Source organism: Dermacentor albipictus, chromosome 1 (genome assembly GCF_038994185.2).
Source record: "Dermacentor albipictus isolate Rhodes 1998 colony chromosome 1, USDA_Dalb.pri_finalv2, whole genome shotgun sequence".
Taxonomy (NCBI): domain Eukaryota; kingdom Metazoa; phylum Arthropoda; class Arachnida; order Ixodida; family Ixodidae; genus Dermacentor; species Dermacentor albipictus.
In genome coordinates, this window is record NC_091821.1 from 160,737,890 (window position 1) to 160,757,451 (window position 19,562).

The 19,562-nt window shown below is 43.2% G+C and overlaps 1 protein-coding gene across 2 annotated transcripts; it reads right to left on the bottom strand.

Moving 5' to 3' along the window:
- Positions 1-1,474: 1,474 nt before the first annotated feature.
- LOC135911208 (uncharacterized) lies at positions 1,475-17,160 on the bottom strand. 2 transcript variants are annotated; one of them, XM_065443420.2, is made up of 11 exons: positions 16,460-17,160; positions 13,528-13,598; positions 9,244-9,433; positions 8,974-9,171; positions 8,043-8,105; positions 7,623-7,685; positions 7,476-7,535; positions 7,165-7,367; positions 6,780-6,939; positions 5,958-6,092; positions 1,475-5,565 (listed from the first exon to the last, which is right to left on the bottom strand). In XM_065443420.2, exons 2-11 carry the CDS (start codon positions 13,576-13,578, stop codon positions 5,555-5,557), a joined length of 1,134 nt encoding a protein of 377 aa, XP_065299492.2. In that variant the 5' UTR covers positions 13,579-13,598; positions 16,460-17,160; the 3' UTR covers positions 1,475-5,554. The 2 variants fall into 2 exon arrangements, with proteins under 2 accessions (XP_065299492.2, XP_070384693.1); XM_070528592.1 differs by having other exon boundaries at positions 12,622-13,598.
- Between the last annotated feature and the right edge of the window lie 2,402 nt (positions 17,161-19,562).

Here is a 19,562-nt window from a genome sequence, read left to right on the forward strand (position 1 = left end):
GTCGAACGACTGCTTTGGCTCGAGCAAGTCTTCTGTCGATGTTGTGCTGTGGGTTCATATTCCTGGGAAGAGGAGCTGCCCTGATCTTTTTCCTCTTGTCGGGTGTTAGCCCGTGGCTGTTACACTCGATCTCCCGAGGCGCGACGCCTATTTCTCGTAGGATCCACCTGCCCGCAGGTGTGCTGGACAGCCTGGTGATCTGTGCCTGTCTTGGAAGTGCCCTGAAATTATAAATGAGCAAATGGATTGTGAACGGGACTCTGGATTGTGTAGGCCTCAGTGCCTGCTTCTTTGTTCACATTCATATGTTCTTGGTGCTATCACATTTTTAAGGTTTATGGCTTTTTTTGACTGTTTTGGTTGTTTTCGTAAACGATGATTGGACTTTCACCACTGATAAAGGCGCCAACGCAAAGAGCATGTGCGCTTGCACAACCAAGTTGCGGGGTGCACTCTTTGCTTAACGGTAAATATTATAGCTCTTCGAGATGCACGTGCTGTCCACCTATACTACAGCTACAGCCCAATGGGCCATGAATGTCCACTGGATATCCAGCGGACAACAATTAGTGGACATTTGGATGTCCTGCGGACATCCGCACATATCCTCCGGATGTACTATGGACATCCGTTGGAGCTTAAGGCGCAACCAAGGTGGCCATCCAGCGAATGTCCCATGGACGTCAAAGCCGGATATGTGGATGTCCCAGGGACATTTACAGCAGGCTATTTGCTCTTTCAGGATGTCCATGGGACATCCGTTGGATACATATTTTGCTAATATGGGATGTCCGAGGGATATCGATTTTTAAAATTTGATTGGACGTACCATGCTGGCACCAGATGTAGTCTACAACCTCTTGGGTCAGTGCCATATTCAATGTTGTTGCAGCATTTATATGCGTTTTTACTGCAATATTTATTAAATGCTACAACACACAAAGAATTAAGGCATTGATCCTGAAGGAGACCCGTCATACTGGCGCACAGCTAGGAAAAGACAATGTTACAGCTTTCATTTTTATTCACAGTAAAGCAAAAACAAGCAAAAAAAACAGTGGGCTCTGGTCTTGTGTTATCACAGTAGAAGAGCTTCTGCATCCAGCAAACAAGCACTGCAAAGCCTACCTCCAATGCTTAAGACAAATAGCCTGCAAGTGGATATAGTGTCATCAGCTCTAGTGCATCAGAAGAAATCTGGGAATGTAGGGAGTGATCAGCAGATCAACTCAAATTTTTACACATTTTCTATGAAACTATACTTTAGTAAACCTAACACAAAGACAACACCAAGCACTAAAAGTATAGAACTGCAAAGCACGACTTGTCTCTTGCCACTAGAAACAATAAATATGGGCCCTTTTATTCACAGAAACATAATGCCATAAATCTGTCGCAGCCGTTATTCTCGTCAAGCACAATATCCGTACAAATGGATATGGTTATCGTTCAATAGCTTCTACATATGGAAATGAACCTCTAAAGCAACTTTATTAAAAGATGAGTGCATAAGACACATCTAAAAACATTTAAGGGCATTAAATTCCAACATAAACACAACGAGCTCTGTTGCATCAACCCAGTTACAAAGTGAGTGCATAAAACAAATAAAAGTTCAGTTTCATGATGTCAAATTAAAAACCACCAAAAAAAAACAAGCATAGCTGTGACATGTGGACCAAGCCCATCATTAGCTTGCAGATTCCGACTAGATTTCACTAAATATATATACTCCAAAGCATGATATGATGAGAGACTTGTCTCTTGCCACCAGAAACAATACATAAGGGCACTTTCCTTCAAAGAAACCTAATGCCATCAATCTGTCACAGCCCTTATTCTCACCAAGAAGCACAATATCCGTACAAATGGACATGGCTTCTACATATCAAAATAAACCACTAAGGTAACTAAAATATGAGCGCATGAGACATACATCTAAAAACATTTAAAGACATTAAATTCCAAAACAAAGACCAGAGGCTCTACTCTGTCAACCCTACTAAAAAGTGAGGGCATAAAACATCTAAAAGTTCAGTTTTATGACAATAAATTAAGAAAAACCAAGCATAGCTGGGACATGTGGGCCAAGCACACCATTAGCTTACAGATTCTGACTAGATTGGATTAAACATACACATAATTGCACACAGGCCACCTTGTTTTACACACTACCTCAAAAAAAAAAATGCAGCCACTGCCACTCACTATGGGAAATACTGCATTATATAGCAAGAGAAGTTGAATAAAGAAATTTAACATTACTATTGCTAAGAATAAAAATGTATCGCATCATTTGCAACAGAGAACAAGTCATGTAAGAGCTGTTGAGCTTACTATAAGTAAAGTGCTTTAGTCATCACAATACAGCCACTGATTACACTTTGGGAGTGACTGTAGTATCATAAGCTCTGCATAGCAGTTGAGGGCTATATTAACATATTACAATACAGCTGCAGCAGGAGAATTTAACTTATAGAACTATTTTCACAATATCTGAACATTGAATCCAGTTAACAGTGCAAACAAATAACCACGAACTTCACTATGTGCACAACTGCAGAACAAAGTTCTGTCAGTAGTTTAAAAAAAAAAGTGACCTTCTCGAGTACGAAATTACTTGCTTAGAAATACAGAACTCTGCATTCAAGAGTTTGGTAGCAAAACTTATAACACAGATATTGCCTCAAAGTGCTAGAAACTGTTACAAATGGTAAGCACACATGCAAGAGCAACAATATTTAGCTTAAATTCCTATTTAAAAATTTGCGCTTATTGGTTCCCCATCCTTGCTCAAATTAGGCAAAAAGAGCATTTTATGGTCTGGATCATTCAATTTAATACCTGGCAGTTACTTAACTGGCTTTCAAGTAACCAGACCCTTTTTAAGACCTGTAACAATACAAATATCAAGTCTTGAAGATTCAAAGGGGTGTGCGTAGAAATCTTTATGCAAAAATTCTTGACCAATGATGCAAATCCCCTCATGGAAGCAATGTTTCTTGCAATAATAATCTGTTCACCCTGCATGTAGCAGTTGTTCGGCTCTTCTGTGCTCAGCACAAAATTTTTATACTTCAGAGTTTTGAAGCATGGAAGCATAGGAGCATGTCGGAAGGAGTGGACCATTTTCACAAGGTTGTCTGGGAACAAGATCATGTCGCCTACAAGGCACTTCAGAAGCAGCTGAATTTGCCTCTGTCATTCTATTTGCAAGTTGTTGTAATGGTTTCCCATGTTTGCGAAGGAGCCTCTTTAATTGCTTCATATTGTTTTCAAAGGGAAATGCACTGAAGCAGTCCAATGCACCATGGCGTTTGACGTCATCAGACAAGTGTGACAGGCAATGGACATTGAACGACATGTGCTCTTTTCCATACAAATGGACAAAACTGGCAACAAAATGTTTCAGAAGTGCCCCGGCATAGTCAGCATGATGACTGCACAACTGCTTGTTAACCAAAATTGACAGCGAGGCATGGAGAAGCAAGAAATGTTTATAAATGTCATCTGCGAGAATGCCGTTGAGAAGAAGAGGCCCCGTGTAGAGCAGAAGAAGCCTAAATTCAACAGCCTTCCACCTGTCTAACTCATCGACACCCCTAGGTTTACGTGGAAATTCGTGCGGGATGTAGAGACGCAAGGCTGTGCTTTGCTCATTGAAAGTATGACGTTGAAGTGGTCCCAGTCGAACATTTAAAGGACCTGAAAGCCACAGGGAAAAAAGCTTTTTCACAACACCTAACAGAACAACGTGCATTGTCGAGAGGAACATCACACACAGTGTCAAGAGGCAACTCGACAAGAATTGACGTTCCTCTGTGATGCTCGGAGTTGCGCTGCTGCCTGAAGCTAGCATCTGTGCGGAGGGGGCAGTCTGAATCCGGGAACACAACCTTGCCTCCAATGTATGCACCCTCAATGCAGCACTTGGGACAGCCACTGTAGCCACTGTGGCCTTTGGTCATCATTACGAAAGACCGTGCTGGCGCATCACAAACAAGAGCCTGCAGACAAACCTCGATTGGCTTGCCATTGACAACAAGCCCATTTGCCAGCAAATACTGCAACTCATCAACTGAAGCTCTCAAAAAATCATTGGATAAATGTGGCTTTGAAGGTCCGGCATAAGCCCCAATAACAAATGGCCCAAAGCCCTCACCACAGTTACTAACTCTACATTGTATAGGCCAAAGTTGCATTCTTGAGCTTTTTGCAAGGGGCAAACCATCTACATTGACAATGAGTGAAACAATACTAGGAGGGTCTTTCATGAATTGCAACGAATGTTTAAGCCCGGCAGTGAGACCAAAATGACAATATTCGCCCGGAGACAGGGCCACCACGGGGTACTCGGTGTTTTCTAGTCGCGGCGTTTTGGGAATGCACGCGCGTCATCAGGGAGGTCAAGTTCGGAAAAGATGCTGTAACGTTTGTGCAGCTTCAATAGCTGGTTTAATGCTTTTCGCTTGATGTTATTCTCAACAGCCCACTGACGCAGTGCCTCTCGAAAGCTTTCTTTTTGCGGTGCTACTTCATCTGATGAAACAACGGGCACAGAAGAAAAATGCAAGTTTTGAGATGAGGCTCCAGGCAAATCATCTGAATCACCTGACGAACTATTCGACGATTCTGTGGAATCGGCATCACGACTCAGAACTCTGCATTCAAGAGTTTGGTAGCAAACCTTATAACGCAGATACTGCCTCAAAGTGCTAGAAACTGTTACAAATGGTAAGCATACATGCAAGAGCAACAATATTTAGCTTAAGTTCCTATTTAAAAATTTGCACTTATTGGTTCTCCATCCTTGCTCAAATTAGGGAAAAAGAGCATTTTATGGTCTGGATCATTCAATTTAATACATGGCAGTTACTTAACTGGCTTTTAAGTAAACAATGTAAAGTTGCCTTCGTTTCCAGGAATGCAAGCTGCTTCCAAAGTGGCACTAGCATAAGCTTGTGTTGCTGCCTGAAGGCAGGTACAGAAAGCAGCAATGGAAGGAGAGTTACCGTGTTCCAGAGGAGCGGGCAATACGTGGAAACTAGACCTGTACAGCTTTTACAGCTGACTAGACATTTTCACCTATCTCGTATGACGGCAACAGTCTCCAAAGCACTTGGTAACAATGCAACAGAAACTGCACATGATTTTGAGGATCACAATAACAGTGGATAACATACATACATTATACTGTGGACACAAGTCAAAAGTCAAACTTGCAATGTCCTTTAGTTCAGCTGTATCTTAAAAAAATTATTCATCAAATAAAAAAACACTATGTTGCCCATAACCTCAAATGCCTAAAGTGGATGCTACCTGCAAAACACGAATTGTGACAGCACCCTTCACATTTTTTAAAGGAAAGGTATTATACTGAAGCGTGGAGGTGGCACATCGGTTGAGAAATACCACCATGAAGTTGTGGTTGAGCTGGTTGCCAACAGTGCATGGTCCTTGTCTTTGCCATTGGCTATCTGCTGCCATCAATATCCACAGAATGACCAGAGAATCAGAAGCTGGAAGCCTTGGACCCTCTGCCGTGGTGACAGTTTCAGTCAGTATCTGAAACAGCAAACATGCCATGACAAAGACGATTGTCAGAAGCTACTTGTGAAATGGGATTGTTATAGGCGTACGTCTACTGTGCAACATCTCATTATCATGGTTTCAGTCGGCTGCAAAGTGGGAACATACATTTCTACACGACTAAGAACAAGGGCAGCAACAGAGGATAAAACAAGTAAGGAACTTTGGGGCCTTTCTTCCGAGCCAGTTTGTGCAGTGCACAGGAGTCTGGCAGATTATACAAAGAGTATAAAAGTCGGTCACAAGCTCAACACAGATTTCACCATATCGACTGCTTAGAACACTTGCACATTAGGAATACTGGCACAACATACATTTTTGTGCACAGTTCAGGATTTTACATGATGCCACAATGTAAATTCCATTACCTGCTGCCTGCTCAAGTAGTCTTGGCTTTGACTTCTGAAACTTGGTGGCAAGGCGCTCGGGAGCATGCCGGAGCCACGATTTGATAGAGGCCTCAACGTCAGCAGCAGTTGCATTTGGCGCTTTGCGAGCAGCATCTGAAATTTACAAGATTCTTTAAATCATCTCAACAATAACAGTTGTCTTGGTGAAAATACAAATTTCCAGTCGTACAGTCTGCTGAACCTGCGAAAAAATTGAGAAATTACTGCCTACTCAAAGTCCTTCCACACATTATAAATTTGTTATATTGAACAGAGTTGGGCATTTCAGTTGCACTTGCTTTTTCAAATGATAATGAGGCAGAACACCAGCCAAAACGGTCTAATGATTGCTTTGCATTTTTTATTTAGACTGCTATTTCAATCGTCTCACACTGCCTTGCACTGAAGGGCTGCAGGGTGGTCTTACACTCTATTTATTCCCTTTGCTTTTTACCCAACAAACTATAATATTATAAGTTTTTAGCTTCTGAAGCTAAGCCTGGACCTTTAGAGTGTTACCAAATTGTTCATTTTTTTACCATGTAGGCTTTTTTAGTCAACATTAAAATTTAAGTACACAGTGAAATTGCAGTATCCTTGCAGTGTTGAAATATGCAACCCATAGCAATGGTGATAACTGACACTGCAAGCTTACAAAATAGATAAACAGGCAGCATTTAAAAAAAACAGACATTCGTATTTGTATGTGGCAAAAATTAGAACAATGAGCATGTTTTCGTTTTTCCTGAGGAAGGCTAATTCTGCGTAAAACACAAAAGTAAGGTGTATTATAGAGCACACCTGCAATGGCTTTAGCAATCTTTAAGGCGGAGAAGCTCAGTTTTCCTTTTCGACCCATCCAGGAAAATTGTGCCGCAACCTCGTCTGTGATGCAATATGACAAGATTCTTTTTGTTGCCCAGTAGGCATCTTTCCCGCCAAGCTGTGTCAACTCATGAACCTGTGTACAAAAGAGAAGAAATTCTTTTCAACAAAGAAACTTGTTGGATGATGTGAATGTTTTAGAATATGAAAAAGAGTATTAAGTCATAAAGCAAGTAAGCAATGAACGAAAACCCATGGCATTCTTGATATTGCAAAAGTTCAGTGTTTCAACATCTTGAATATTCTATGAGTTCGATGAACTGAAACAAGAAAACAATGAAAAAAAAGAAACATAGCTTACCAGGATCTTAAATTTCCCAGCATCGAGCTTGTCGTCAAACTCTTGTAGTTCTTCAAGACTGCTTAGTGGATGGCTTAAGAGATCTGCGCATTCGGTGACTGAAGAAGTAGGTAGCATATCACACAACTTGTTCAGGGTGTCTGCTTGTTGTTCTAGCATGAAGCGAAGCGTGTTCAGCAGTCGTAGTACATGCCGCTGGAAGTCTGAAAAATATAGTAAACAAACGCTATTAAAACTTAGTATGATTCAAGAAGATTTTAAGCAAACCATTTTACTGAAAACTGCATTCATATTTTTCAAAAGGTGCGTACTCTTCTCTACACAACAATGATGAGGTGTGTTTTGTGGCCGTTCTTGCTCTATCTGTTCACCTGAAAAGCACAATTTCAATTCATTAGTAGTTTGGGGTAAATGGTTAATGATTGATTTAACTTTGACCTTCCTTATCTGGCACATACCTGCATCAACAGAGTGGTTATCAGACATGCCTTGTGGCGAGTTTGTCTCTGACAACTGGGTCCCTGCAGTGTGAAAGAAGAAAGCAGTGAGCCACAAGAGCCGCTCCACTAGTTGGAAAATCTTATATGCAACAGATAGTGAGAAAGAGCCTAGCAGAGCAAAGAAAGTTACCAATAGCAAAGGTTTACCAGTTCAATTATAAAATTGAATTATGGAGGTTAGAATATTTTGCTTCATCTTACTTCTACAATGCTTGAGAATTCATCTATGCATGGCTCTTAAGAAGCTTTACAGCTATCTGTGGTTCTAACCTATAGGTTAGAATCACAGAAAGTTAAATTTGTTACACACAAAAAAATAATAAATAAGCACATAAATCTTAATTTTGTAATGAGGGAGCTGTATATGTGTCAGAATACCTGGTGTGCCTTTGTCTCCCTGGCCGAATGTGGGCAGACTTGTTGCTTCATTCGAGGTTATTCCTAGAAAGCAACACATGTAGTCCATCATGTAATGATTCCTATTAGCATTAATCACAGCCATACACTGGCCGTGGAGCGCAGTATACTCCTATATAAAACACACTTACAAGAGCTCCAGTATTTACATATATACCGAACTTCAAAGTTACAATTCCGCAGTTCAGTGTTGCAGGATGAATTTCCTTTGTAGCAATCTGCTACAATTGCATGAATGTCACAATTCTATTCATGCTATACCCCATGATAAACATTTCTGGCAAGTGAATAAATGCCAGAGGGGCAACTAGAAAAGTTTCGGTGTATATGCAAGGTAAATACCTTGTTCACACTTCTTGAAAACATATGCTGACTAGACATTCAATGTGAAATTACGAGGAGGCATTCCAAGCTTTGCTTCTATTTTACTATGAAGTTGCCAGTGCACTGCTGAAACACAGGGGAAGAGCGAAATGGACGAAGCGCTTCGTCCCATCTCATCCTTGTGCGTTTCAACCATGCGCTGCCACCTTCGTTATCGATTATTACCAACATGCCCACTCGCCCGTCATCTTAATTTTACTTTTTGGAAATGCGTTTTGTAAATTTAAAAATCCTATTGATAATGGCACATGAGCATTGTTAAGAACAGGCTAGCTATGAATGCAGCTACCAGCCTGCATTTTTCTTCGAACGAGCAGTTCTTCATGGCTGGTGTGCACATATTCAATGCAGATGAAAGAAAGGAGGTGGTACATTGTAACATCAAAGGGTTGAGAAAAAATTGGCCTCATGCACCAACTGACTGCTTGCAAGACTAAAGCTACGTCTTTAATGCAATGCAAATCACAGCTGCATCTTGAAAAATAATGGCAAATACATTTTACAATACCAGATGGAAAATTATTTGGAATGGCTGGCAGTCTTGGCTGGCTTGTGGCAGTTTCTCCCTCCTCTTCTTCACTGTCAGAGTTGCTCCAGGCTGCTGGTGGCCGTCTACGCCTCTTCAATGGGGGCATTTCAGTTTCACTGGCCAGGTCTGAATGGAACTGACTGTCATTTAGCTTTTTCCGGGCATGTTCATAGGTAACTGAAAAAGTGCAAAATGTGATCAGTGTAATCACCCCTGGCTTAAGACTTAAGTTGACTGAAATGCGCTTACCAAACAAACCTTTCACAGCAATTTCATACTGCTTCCACCATGACTGTGGTGGATGCTGCTTCCGTGCCATTTTCCCAGCCTTCTCCACTTTTACATTATGCGGCCAGACGCACATGCTCCCGGTGACCCAAGTAGTTGGCACAATTTCAACCTCTTTAGAGGCAGTGAATTCCACAATAGCATAGCTCATCTGTAAAAGAATTCTGAATTGTAGTGCCAGCATTGCACAAAGCAGCACTTCCTAGTTAAGCACATTGTTGCTTCAAATAAGAATAGTACCATGTAAACTATGTATATAACTTACCATTACATGCTCAATCATGATCAGGCTTTCACAATTACACAATAGCAGAGAGCTAATCAAGAATTAAGTTGAACATAGAATACACTGACCTGGTCTAGGAGATGCATGTTTCAAAATAATTTTTCAAGCTTTGTCAAGCTATAGCTCTCAGTGTTTGGCCAGAAAAGCCAGACATCTACCTATACGACAAAAACATAGTCATGTTGGCTGTTCAAAAATAAATTTTGAACCAAAATGCCTTCATCGCCACATAATAAAACCTCAAGACAAAACATTGTTGACAAGCCATAGGAAATGTATTTGCAAATGAAGCCAGACCTTTAGAATCAGGAGAGATTAAAAGTTTACATGGCAACAGCAGAAAACAAGCTCCACACTTCCTTCAAAGTTCAAGTAATATAGCTGTGGTAAATACCAAAATAAGATGCTACATAGGGAGGCCACAGCAGTTTTTATAGAACTGTTGTCAATGGTCCTGCTAAAACGCTTCAAAGGATCCCCACGTAAGACGCTTGGAAAACAATCTATACTCCTCAACATTTCTTGGGAATCGAAACAAGCAGCTATGAGCTAACAAAAGAAATACACATACTTTACAACAGCTGCAGATGCCCAAATTCCTCACTATTGTGGCACTGTCTAGTGGCCTGAAGAATTATTTTACAACAGCCAGAAAAAAACTTCCAGTCAGGCTTCTCACCACACTCATACAAGAGCTTGTGTGAAGGCAGATAAGAGTGTTCAGGGCAAAGTCAGCACCAGAGCAAGTTCCTCACTGCTACAGGGAAAAAGTACAGAACACGACACTAAAATGAGCTAATCTTGGAACACATACTAAACGGTATGCAACTCTGGCATTACTACAAACTGCTTCTTCCATGGGAGCTTGACCATTTTTCGCACATTGCTCACAGGCCACACTTTGAGGTCTGAAAGACCTGAAACAATATAAATATCAAGTCTTGAAGATTCAAAGGGGTGTGTGTAGAAATCTTCTTTATGCAAAAATTCTTGCCCAACGATGCAAATCTCTTCTGTACCCCTCATGGAAGCAATGTTTCCTGCAATAATAATATGTCCACCCTGCATGTAGCAGTTGTCCGGCTCTTCTGTGCTCAGCACAAAATTTTTATACTTCAGAGTTTTGAAGCATGGAAGACAGCATGTGGGAAGGAGTGGACCATTTTCACAAGGTTGTCTGGGAGTAGGATCATATCGCCTGCAAGGCACTTCAGAAGCAGCTGAATTTGCCTCTGCCATTCTATTTGCAAGTTGTTGTAATGGTTTCCCATGTTTGCGAAGGTGCCTCTTTAATTGCTTCATATTGTTTTCAAAGGGAAATGCACTGAAGCAGTCTAATGCGCCATGGCGTTTGACGTCATCAGACAAGTGTGACAGGCAATGGACATTGAACGACATGTGCTCTTTTCCATACAAATGGGCAAAACTGGCAACAAAATGTTTCAGAAGTGCCCCGGCATAGTCAGCATGATGACTGCACAACTGCTTGTTAACCAAAATTGACAGCGAGGCATGGAGAAGCAAGAAATGTTTATAAATGTCATCTGTGAGAATGCCGTTGAGAAGAAGAGGCCCTGTATAGAGCAGAAGAAGCCTAAATTCAACAGCCTTCCACCTATCTAACTCATCGACACCCCTAGGTTTACGTGGAAATTCGTGCGGGATGTAGAGACGCAAGGCTGTGCTTTGCTCATTGAAAGTATGACGTTGAAGTGGTCCCAGTCGAACATTTAAAGGACCTGAAAGCCACAGGGAAAAAAGCTTTTTCACAACACCTAACAGAACAACATGCATATAGTCGAGAGGAACATCACACACAGTGTCAAGAGGCAACTCGACAAGAATCGACGTTCCTCTGTGATGCTCGGAGTCGTGCTGCTGCCTGAAGCTAGTATCTGTGCGGAGGGGACAGTCTGAATCGGGGAACACAACCTTGCCTCCAATGTATGCACCCTCAATGCAGCACTTGGGACAGCCACTGTAGCCACTGTGGCCTTTGGTCATCATTACGAAAGACCGTGCTGGCGCATCACAAACAAGAGCCTGCAGACAAACCTCGATTGGCTTGCCATTGACAACAAGCCCATTTGCCAGCAAATACTGCAACTCATCAACGAAAGCTCTCAAAAAATCATTGGATGAATGCGGCTTTGAAGGTCCGGCATAAGCCCCAATAACAAATGGCCCAAAGCCCTCACCACAGTTACTAACTCTACATTGTATAGGCCAAAGTTGCATTCTTGAGCTTTTTGCAAGGGGCAGGCCATCTACATTGACAATGAGTGAAACAATACTAGGAGGGTCTTTCACGAATTGCAACGAATGTTTAAGCCCGGCAGCGAGACCAAAATGACAATATTCGCCCGGAGACAGGGCCACCACGGGGTACTCGGTGTTTTCTAGTCGCGGCGTTTTGAGGAGTGCACGCGCGTCATCAGGGAGGTCAAGTTCGGAAAAGATGCTGTAACGTTTGTGCAGCTTCAATAGCTGGTTTAATGCTTTTCGCTTGATGTTATTCTCAACTGCCCATTGACGCAGTGCCTCTCGAAAGCTTTCTTTTTGCGGTGCTACTTCATCTGATGAAACAATGGGCACAGAAGAAAAATGCAAGTTTTGAGATGAGGCTCCAGGCAAATCATCTAAATCACCTGACGAACTATTTGACGATTGTGTGGAATCGGCATCACGACTCGCAAAATGTGCGATTTCATGCGAGGCACTAGTAGAATCATTATGCACAGCTAAGTCATCATGTTTTGCAACTGCCAAGCGTTGTGGCTCTTCTCGACATGGCTGGGTGGTGGAGGCCGCACACGCATTGTCTCCCAAACACTCCGGCAGAGCGCACAAGGGATCAATTAGCAGATGTGTCCTCCGTGCTTCCCGCGATGCCTTCTCCGTAACGAGCTTTTTGCGAGGCCTCTGCATGTTTGTAGAAATCCTAACAAAATTTGATAGTCACAACTGTCACCTGGCTTCTAGCAACTACAAGCAAGAAAGCACTGGTTGCATACATGCGATCACAGCCTTGACAAGCGCGCGGTCCCGCTCACCTTGGTCGCGTAATCCTCAGACAAGGAGCTTGTCCACGGCCGCAAGTCGGACACGGGATCTCCAGTCGTGAAGAACCTCTATCGAGCGCGAAGCCAGGTTCGCAGTTCTAGAATAGGAAGCTGTTGAAAAGCCCGCGAAAGCACACGAAAGAAATGGCGGCCGTCCCCTACAGCGTGGTACAGTGGCCTAGAAGGGGCAGTGCAGCGGGCGCCGCTCTCCAGGCGACCCTTGGAGCGTCGGCAGTAGCGGCGGCGCTGCGGTCGAACTATCTTCCAAGCTAGCAGGCGAAACTGCTGTAGCGAATGGCGCGCGTTTCGCGGAGGCGTTCATATGATCATATCGCACGCAAGTGCTTTTCTTCAAAATTATCATATGGAAGAGTTAATTTCATATTCTTTGGTTACAGCGAAGAAATTAAATGCAAAGTGCATACGGTAGATACAAAGCACACGCTGAAACGAACTTGGCGTCTCTGTATCCACCACTGAAATGTGGCTGCGGTAATAAACACGTTAAAAATGAAATTTAAACTCGGCAGTGCGATGTCAGTGCACGTTAAAGATCCCCAGATGGTCGAAATTATTCCGGAGCCCTCCACTACGGCACCTCTTTCTTTCTTCCTTTCTTCTTTCACTCCCTCCTTTATCCTTTCCCTTACGGCGCGCTTCAGGTGTCCAAAGAAATACGAGGCAGATACTGCGCCATTTCCTTTCCCCCAAAACCAATTATTATTAAACTCGGCAGTAGCGCGGCGGTTTTAATTGTTTTTATCTAATTAGTTCTTACACTGCACGCTTCCTAACGTTTGGTACAACTTTTCACAAGGATATTGGAGAACTCAAAACTGCAAAATATTAACACCCAGGAGAACTGAATGGTATGACAGAAAGAAGCTGATTACTCACCTTGGATGGTAAATTCATGCAATAATATAAGTGCAGATTGAATCCATCCATGGAATAAACAATTATGAGTCCTGCAATACGCCCACACAAGCAATTTATTCTCAAGAGCTTAACGCCCGCATATGAATGAGCTGCAGAAATGGATCAACACAAACACTGAAGCAGAAGGCAAAGAGGGAAACTTCAAACAAATGGCAGAACAACTGCTTTAGTTTAAGAGACCATGCAAAGGAGGGGTGTTTGCAAGGTTATGTTGCAAGAAAGAAACACAAGGACTCAGTTTGTGCACATGCATGCATGTTTACAATCTGTATAGGTAAGACCTCCACTTAGGTCAACCTGCTGAGCTTGAGGTGCTTGGTCGAGTTACGCTTTTTCAGGAGATTTGATTTGTTGACGCCTTTCACAAAAAAATGAAGCCTCATGGCGATATAAAAGCCTACAATTCGCGGCGTTAGGCTATTTACGTGCTCTTCACATCCAACCTGTAGTGGAGCAGCTTTGTGAATCATCTGCAGAACATCCATAATGCTTTCACAGTGCAGTTTCCGTGTGCTAAAGCAGTTTGTAAAGACGTCTTCTAAGCGTGTGATGAACCTGAACAGTTCGAGTGAGGGGTAGACCAAGCCACCACGGTCGTTGTGCTTTATGTATTCCGCTGCAGCTAAGCGGCGCCCTTCCTGTGCCGGGAGCAAAAGACGGTCGGTGCAAGATGGACACTTGGTTGGCAATACACACTTCTTTGCCACATAACCAGCAATGTGGCATATAAGCCTAGAGTCACTCCTGCTCACGATGTAGGGATGGTCTACAGGATCTCCTGAAGCAGATGAAGGTGCCAGCTTGTCTGTGTAAGATTTCACGATATCCACCAGTTTCTGTTTTGCAGTTTTTTCTTTGTCTTCAACGCTGAGGAGAGAACTGATAGTATCTCCGTCGACGTTGGCACCTGTAACACTTCGGGCGAGGTTATAAAATGACAAGCAGTTAACTGTGAGCAGAAACTGCTGTGGCGTTGGGTGCGCATTGCAGCCTGACGACATCCTTACAATGCCGAAAAAATTCTCAATCTTGTCTTGGCTGAGCCGGGATGTCAGAACATAGCTGAATCCAACCACTTTATTCAGGTAGCCGAGCAGCTCAAGTGTACTAGTAAGTGTCACCCTTAGCCCCTCTGCAGTAGACACACTTAGGAACTGCTGCTTGTCGGCATGAGCCTCCCATAAATTTAGAAAATCAAGCATTTCTTTTATGACTTCCACCTTAGTAGAGGCTGGCCGTAGAGCTTCTGCAGCATATCTGCTAGTCATAACAGCTATTAAAGATTTCATTCGCATAAAAAATTTTTCTGTAGCTTGAATTTTACCACACTGTCTCTCAAGCTGAGTGCGGTACAAAAAAAATGCCTGCAGTGGACCGTGTCCGAATAGCTGAAAGGCATAACTCGCTCTCATTTTCTCAAAATTGTTGGGAGCTAAGTGAACAGTGGTAATACTTGGCATCGCTTTCAAGGTTACCGAATTGCTGTCCAGTTTGAAGGCTTCTTTCACAAACTCCAAAGAAACTAGCCCCTCGGGAGTGTTCAGCGAGGTTGTCAGAAGTCGGTTGCGAACGTTTTTCACGAGGTGAGGAAAATCAGAAAGGAAGTAAAGAAAGCGGCTGCTGTCAACAGGGTGCACAGTTTTGCAGACCACTTCCTTCGATGAAGCATGTATGTTGAATTTTCGCCACATCACTCTGTTCCATGAAGCTCCATCACAGGTTAAGTAGTCCACGAATAGGCCAGCCTTCTCTGCCAAAACTGTAGCCTCCAGCATGATTTTGGCTAATAGGTCACCTCTGACGTTCTCATGACTACCGAATGTCCCAAGCACCTGTGTCCAGCTGCCCACAAGTGGCACAAACAAAACGACAAGCCCGTGATTGCAGGGCAGTGATTCTTGGCCCTTAGGCGTGTACTGCGCCAAATCTACAAAGCCTTCAATCTTGCCTTCATTGCTCACAGTCAAGTGCTCAGAAAGCTTCATTTCGTCAATGACGATACCTCCATGCCGGTGCATATTTTCAAGTTGGGCTACTTTTGTTTTCAACGCGCTCAGCATCTTTTCATTGAAGCCATAGCCAGTTCTGTAGCGAGCAGTGTACTTGCGTATTGTGGTTTCGCTTGGAAGTGCAAGGATGTTTTGCTTCCTCATGTACTGATACAACTTCGGGCTTCTTATCTTGAGCAAAATGCACTCCAGCATCCATTCATTGTTGTATCGCATTCCACATAAACTCTTCCTTTTTGCTGCTTCAAAGCACTGTTTGACGGCAAGCTGCTGTTTTGGAGGTAGTGATCCTATCTTTGCTGCTAATGCTTCTTCAGTACTAGCAGAAGATTCATTTTTCAGTTTCTGAATGTGTTCTTCAAGGCTTCCTAGCCTCAACAAGAGCCTCTTGTTTCTGCGCTTGCATACCTTCAGCTTCCGCTCGGCACTTCCACAGGTATTAGCCGTTGTTTTCCTAAGCTTCTTCAGTCGCGACTGCCGCGTGAGAAGGGCCTTCCTTAAATACTTGCAGCTGACGCAAGGCGTTCCCACCTTCTTCGCGCTTCCTAGGCACTTAATGCTGAAAGCAGACCCACACTTGAACTGCATTTGGCCTTGCAAGTTTGTAGTCAGATTGCTCAACAATGAATCGCGATGGGCAGCTGCTCCTTTACACAAGTGCAGTGCGCACGCTTGACCCAGAACGGTTTCCACATCCCACACAGTAACTACCACCGCCTCTCCTACGAGCTTCCCGAGCACAAACGTTCTCGAGCTGAAAACACCATCGCTGTTTACAGTGAAAAACACTGCCTTTTCTACGCTGACCTCCCCTGTGCCGGCGTTCAGGGCGCAACACGTAAAACACGCACCCTCAGCGTTACGTAGCTCATGAAACGTACTTATCTGGCAGTCTTGCTTCTTTCAAGGAGGCAACTGTTACAACGGCGCCCTGGCTTGTCGTGGGCTCGTCCAAGACATCAGGCTCGTCAGTAGTAGACAGTCGTGACTTTTTCCTGGGCACGACATCGTCTGCAGATTTCCTGTTCCTTTCATTTCTTTTCGCAGGTAAGCGCTTGCTTAAATATGAGGGAACGTTCGGTAGAATAGTTGGAACGGCGTCCGGTGTGAGCGTCGGGATCCCGCGCGGAATTCGCACCTCCGTGCCGTTAATACAATGAACATAGTCCCTGACGATGAAATGCTTCTCGAAATGCAACTCACAAACAGCACAATCAGGTGTGAGTCTCCTGTCGTCTCTGCGAAGGTTGCGTTCCCACACGCTTCTTCTCTCCGGGTCGGCGGGTGCTTTGAATAACGAGAGTTTGGCCGTTTGCTTGATCCGGGAGTATCCTGTGTTGCACCCCGGTGCGAAACAATGGTTCAGGCGTTGCTTCTGAGCCATTCGGGCGTTGTAGAAGCCCACATTCACACACAAAGAAACGAGAAACACCGCCTAACAAGCACAGCAGTCGTCGACTCCCACGTGCAGACGGCGATCACATTCAAGATTGGTCGACTGCAGCGCCGCCGCTCCGTTCGCCACCACCGGAGTCAGGCTACTCAATGCGCCGCCGCCTCCGCTCGCTGCACTGCCCCTTCTAGGCCACTGTAAGCGTGGTATCCCGCGCAGAGTGACTGGTGGCAGTGATGATGATAGACGCAATTTTAGTTTTAAAACGACATAAACGTGAGCTCAATAAAAATGGGTAATAACTCCACTTTATATAATTTAAAAGTTAGAAAATGCGGTAACAACAAATTTACTAGCAGCTGAAATGAAAAACAGTGGCGATTAAACAGTAGCGGCCCACGTTTATGGATGGCGGTGGCAGTTATAACAGTTGGCAACTATGATTAAGTAATGGCGGCGCGCAGCAAGAAATTGTAAACACGCAAGTGTAGTGGTAAGAAATGCGTTGATAGTCAGATTTTTTTTTAATTATTCATTGCTCGTTACGTACTAATAATAAAAAGTTGCTGGCTAAACCGTCTCGTAATGCTTATTGCGCTGACGACATGCGGCCTCTTGCCAGTTAGATTGAAATATTTGGAAGTATTATTTCATGCGCGGTTCCCCAAAAAATAATGTACGTATGCAGTTCTCAGGGTTTGAAACGTGACATTCGCACGGCATGGCATCCGGCGCCTTTTTCTTAGCCACTAGTGAGCATTGGGCGATCAATGGGATGCTGAATGCAGTTACATTGCAACACAAAGGCACGTAATACTTTTCATGTAATGCACAAAATACATGTACGCGCTCCGTGTATCCATTGCTCAGCACCATACGTTTTCTCTAGGGCTGGGTATACCGTCGAAACCAAATCCCTCTCAAAGTGTGGAATAGCAGGCTAGAGGAACTTCACCGAGTCTGACTTCTCGAGACACCTTTCTGGCATTGAAAATTCTCTTTTACCTAACTGTGCTTAGGCTTCATCAACAGAGCGCTAGCTGCGTGTGAATTTAGGGGCTAATCTGAGGCAAATAAGGGTAATAAAGCAGCGAAAATAGCGCTAATGGCACACGGTTGGTCGACTCATTATTTCTGTTTCAGCCTCCGGTCATGCGTAGTCAAAAGATCTGATGGCACGCTGCGCTAAGTTACACGACAAAATGCAGTCCGGTTCAAAAACGTAGACCTATCTATAATTGTAGATAGGTCAACGTTTTTGAACCGGACCTTAAGGCCATACAGATATATCTTTTCGAACTTGCATGTGATAAAACGATGCACTCGGGTGGGACGGGAGGCGACGTCCTTTGGCGGTCCCTGGGTTATCCGGTTTGAAAACATCCGCTATGAATCCAGTGAGGACATCCCTGGGACGGCCGAGAAAAGAACCAAACGGACGTTCGGAAACAGCCGAACACAAACATCCGCTGGCTGTCCTACGGACGTTGGGTTTCGGACGTGGACGTTCGGCTTTAGACGGGACGTCCAACGGACATTCATGGCCCATTGGGAGGTGTCCTGGCTAACAGCTCTGTTCGCTACAGAATTATGCAATGAAACAAACGCTACCTAAATGTCCTCACTGCGACGAATGTATGCTGTCGAGTGCACCATTCCTTTAATAAAGCGAATAGCTTTCTTGAAATGTTTGGCTGTTCGATTAATTGACAATCATCGTCAATAGTTTCTGCAGAATTTTTTTCTTTTGATTTATATTAAAGACAGAATCTGTGTGCCACCACTTTTGTTTAACCCTGATGCAAGATGTGGATCACGGCTTCCGTGGTCAGCATCAAATACAACATGCTCTAGTCACTAGTACACAAGGACACATTTGAACCACTATCCGAATGTATGTATGAAGGAAAAATTTGCTCATATCGAGAACTCATGGGTTAGTAATAAAACTTGAGGATTTCTCTTCTTGCTGACATATGTAACTCCTGATATTTATATTCTTTGGGTGCACGAGAGACAAAATGGGCAAATTATTTCGCTAAACTTGAATTAAAATGACATGAATGTAAAACAAGTACACTTCCTCACACAGAATGTTGATTATCAGTAGTTTATTCGTAATGTCAGCTTATATACATGTGCATCAAAAGCATGCATGAGGTGTATGACGACTACAACCAGCTTGAATGAATTATTTACATATATACAAGGTACTTACATTATGTTTCTGGTAGTAAAATGAAGTAGTCAAAATTCAATAACAGCAACTGTAAAAGGCACCTCTGCAAATATAACTGAAATCTTTTGTTGGAGCTCTTTGTTGCAATAAAAACAAATTTCTACATATGTACAGGATTTAAAAGACAAAACTTGTTCAAGAAATGTTCTACATTCTAGAGTGACCAAATATAAACAAGACACAAATTTCACGTGTTACAAGATTAACTGTGGCTGCCTGTACATACAGTTATGTGCATAAGCCTTAATTATTCTTGAAAAGAAAAAAAAATATGCCCTATACAGTGGTGTTGTAGGGTTCAATAGATGCCAGCTGTGCATAAAAGAAAATCATAGGTATACAGTTTCGAACC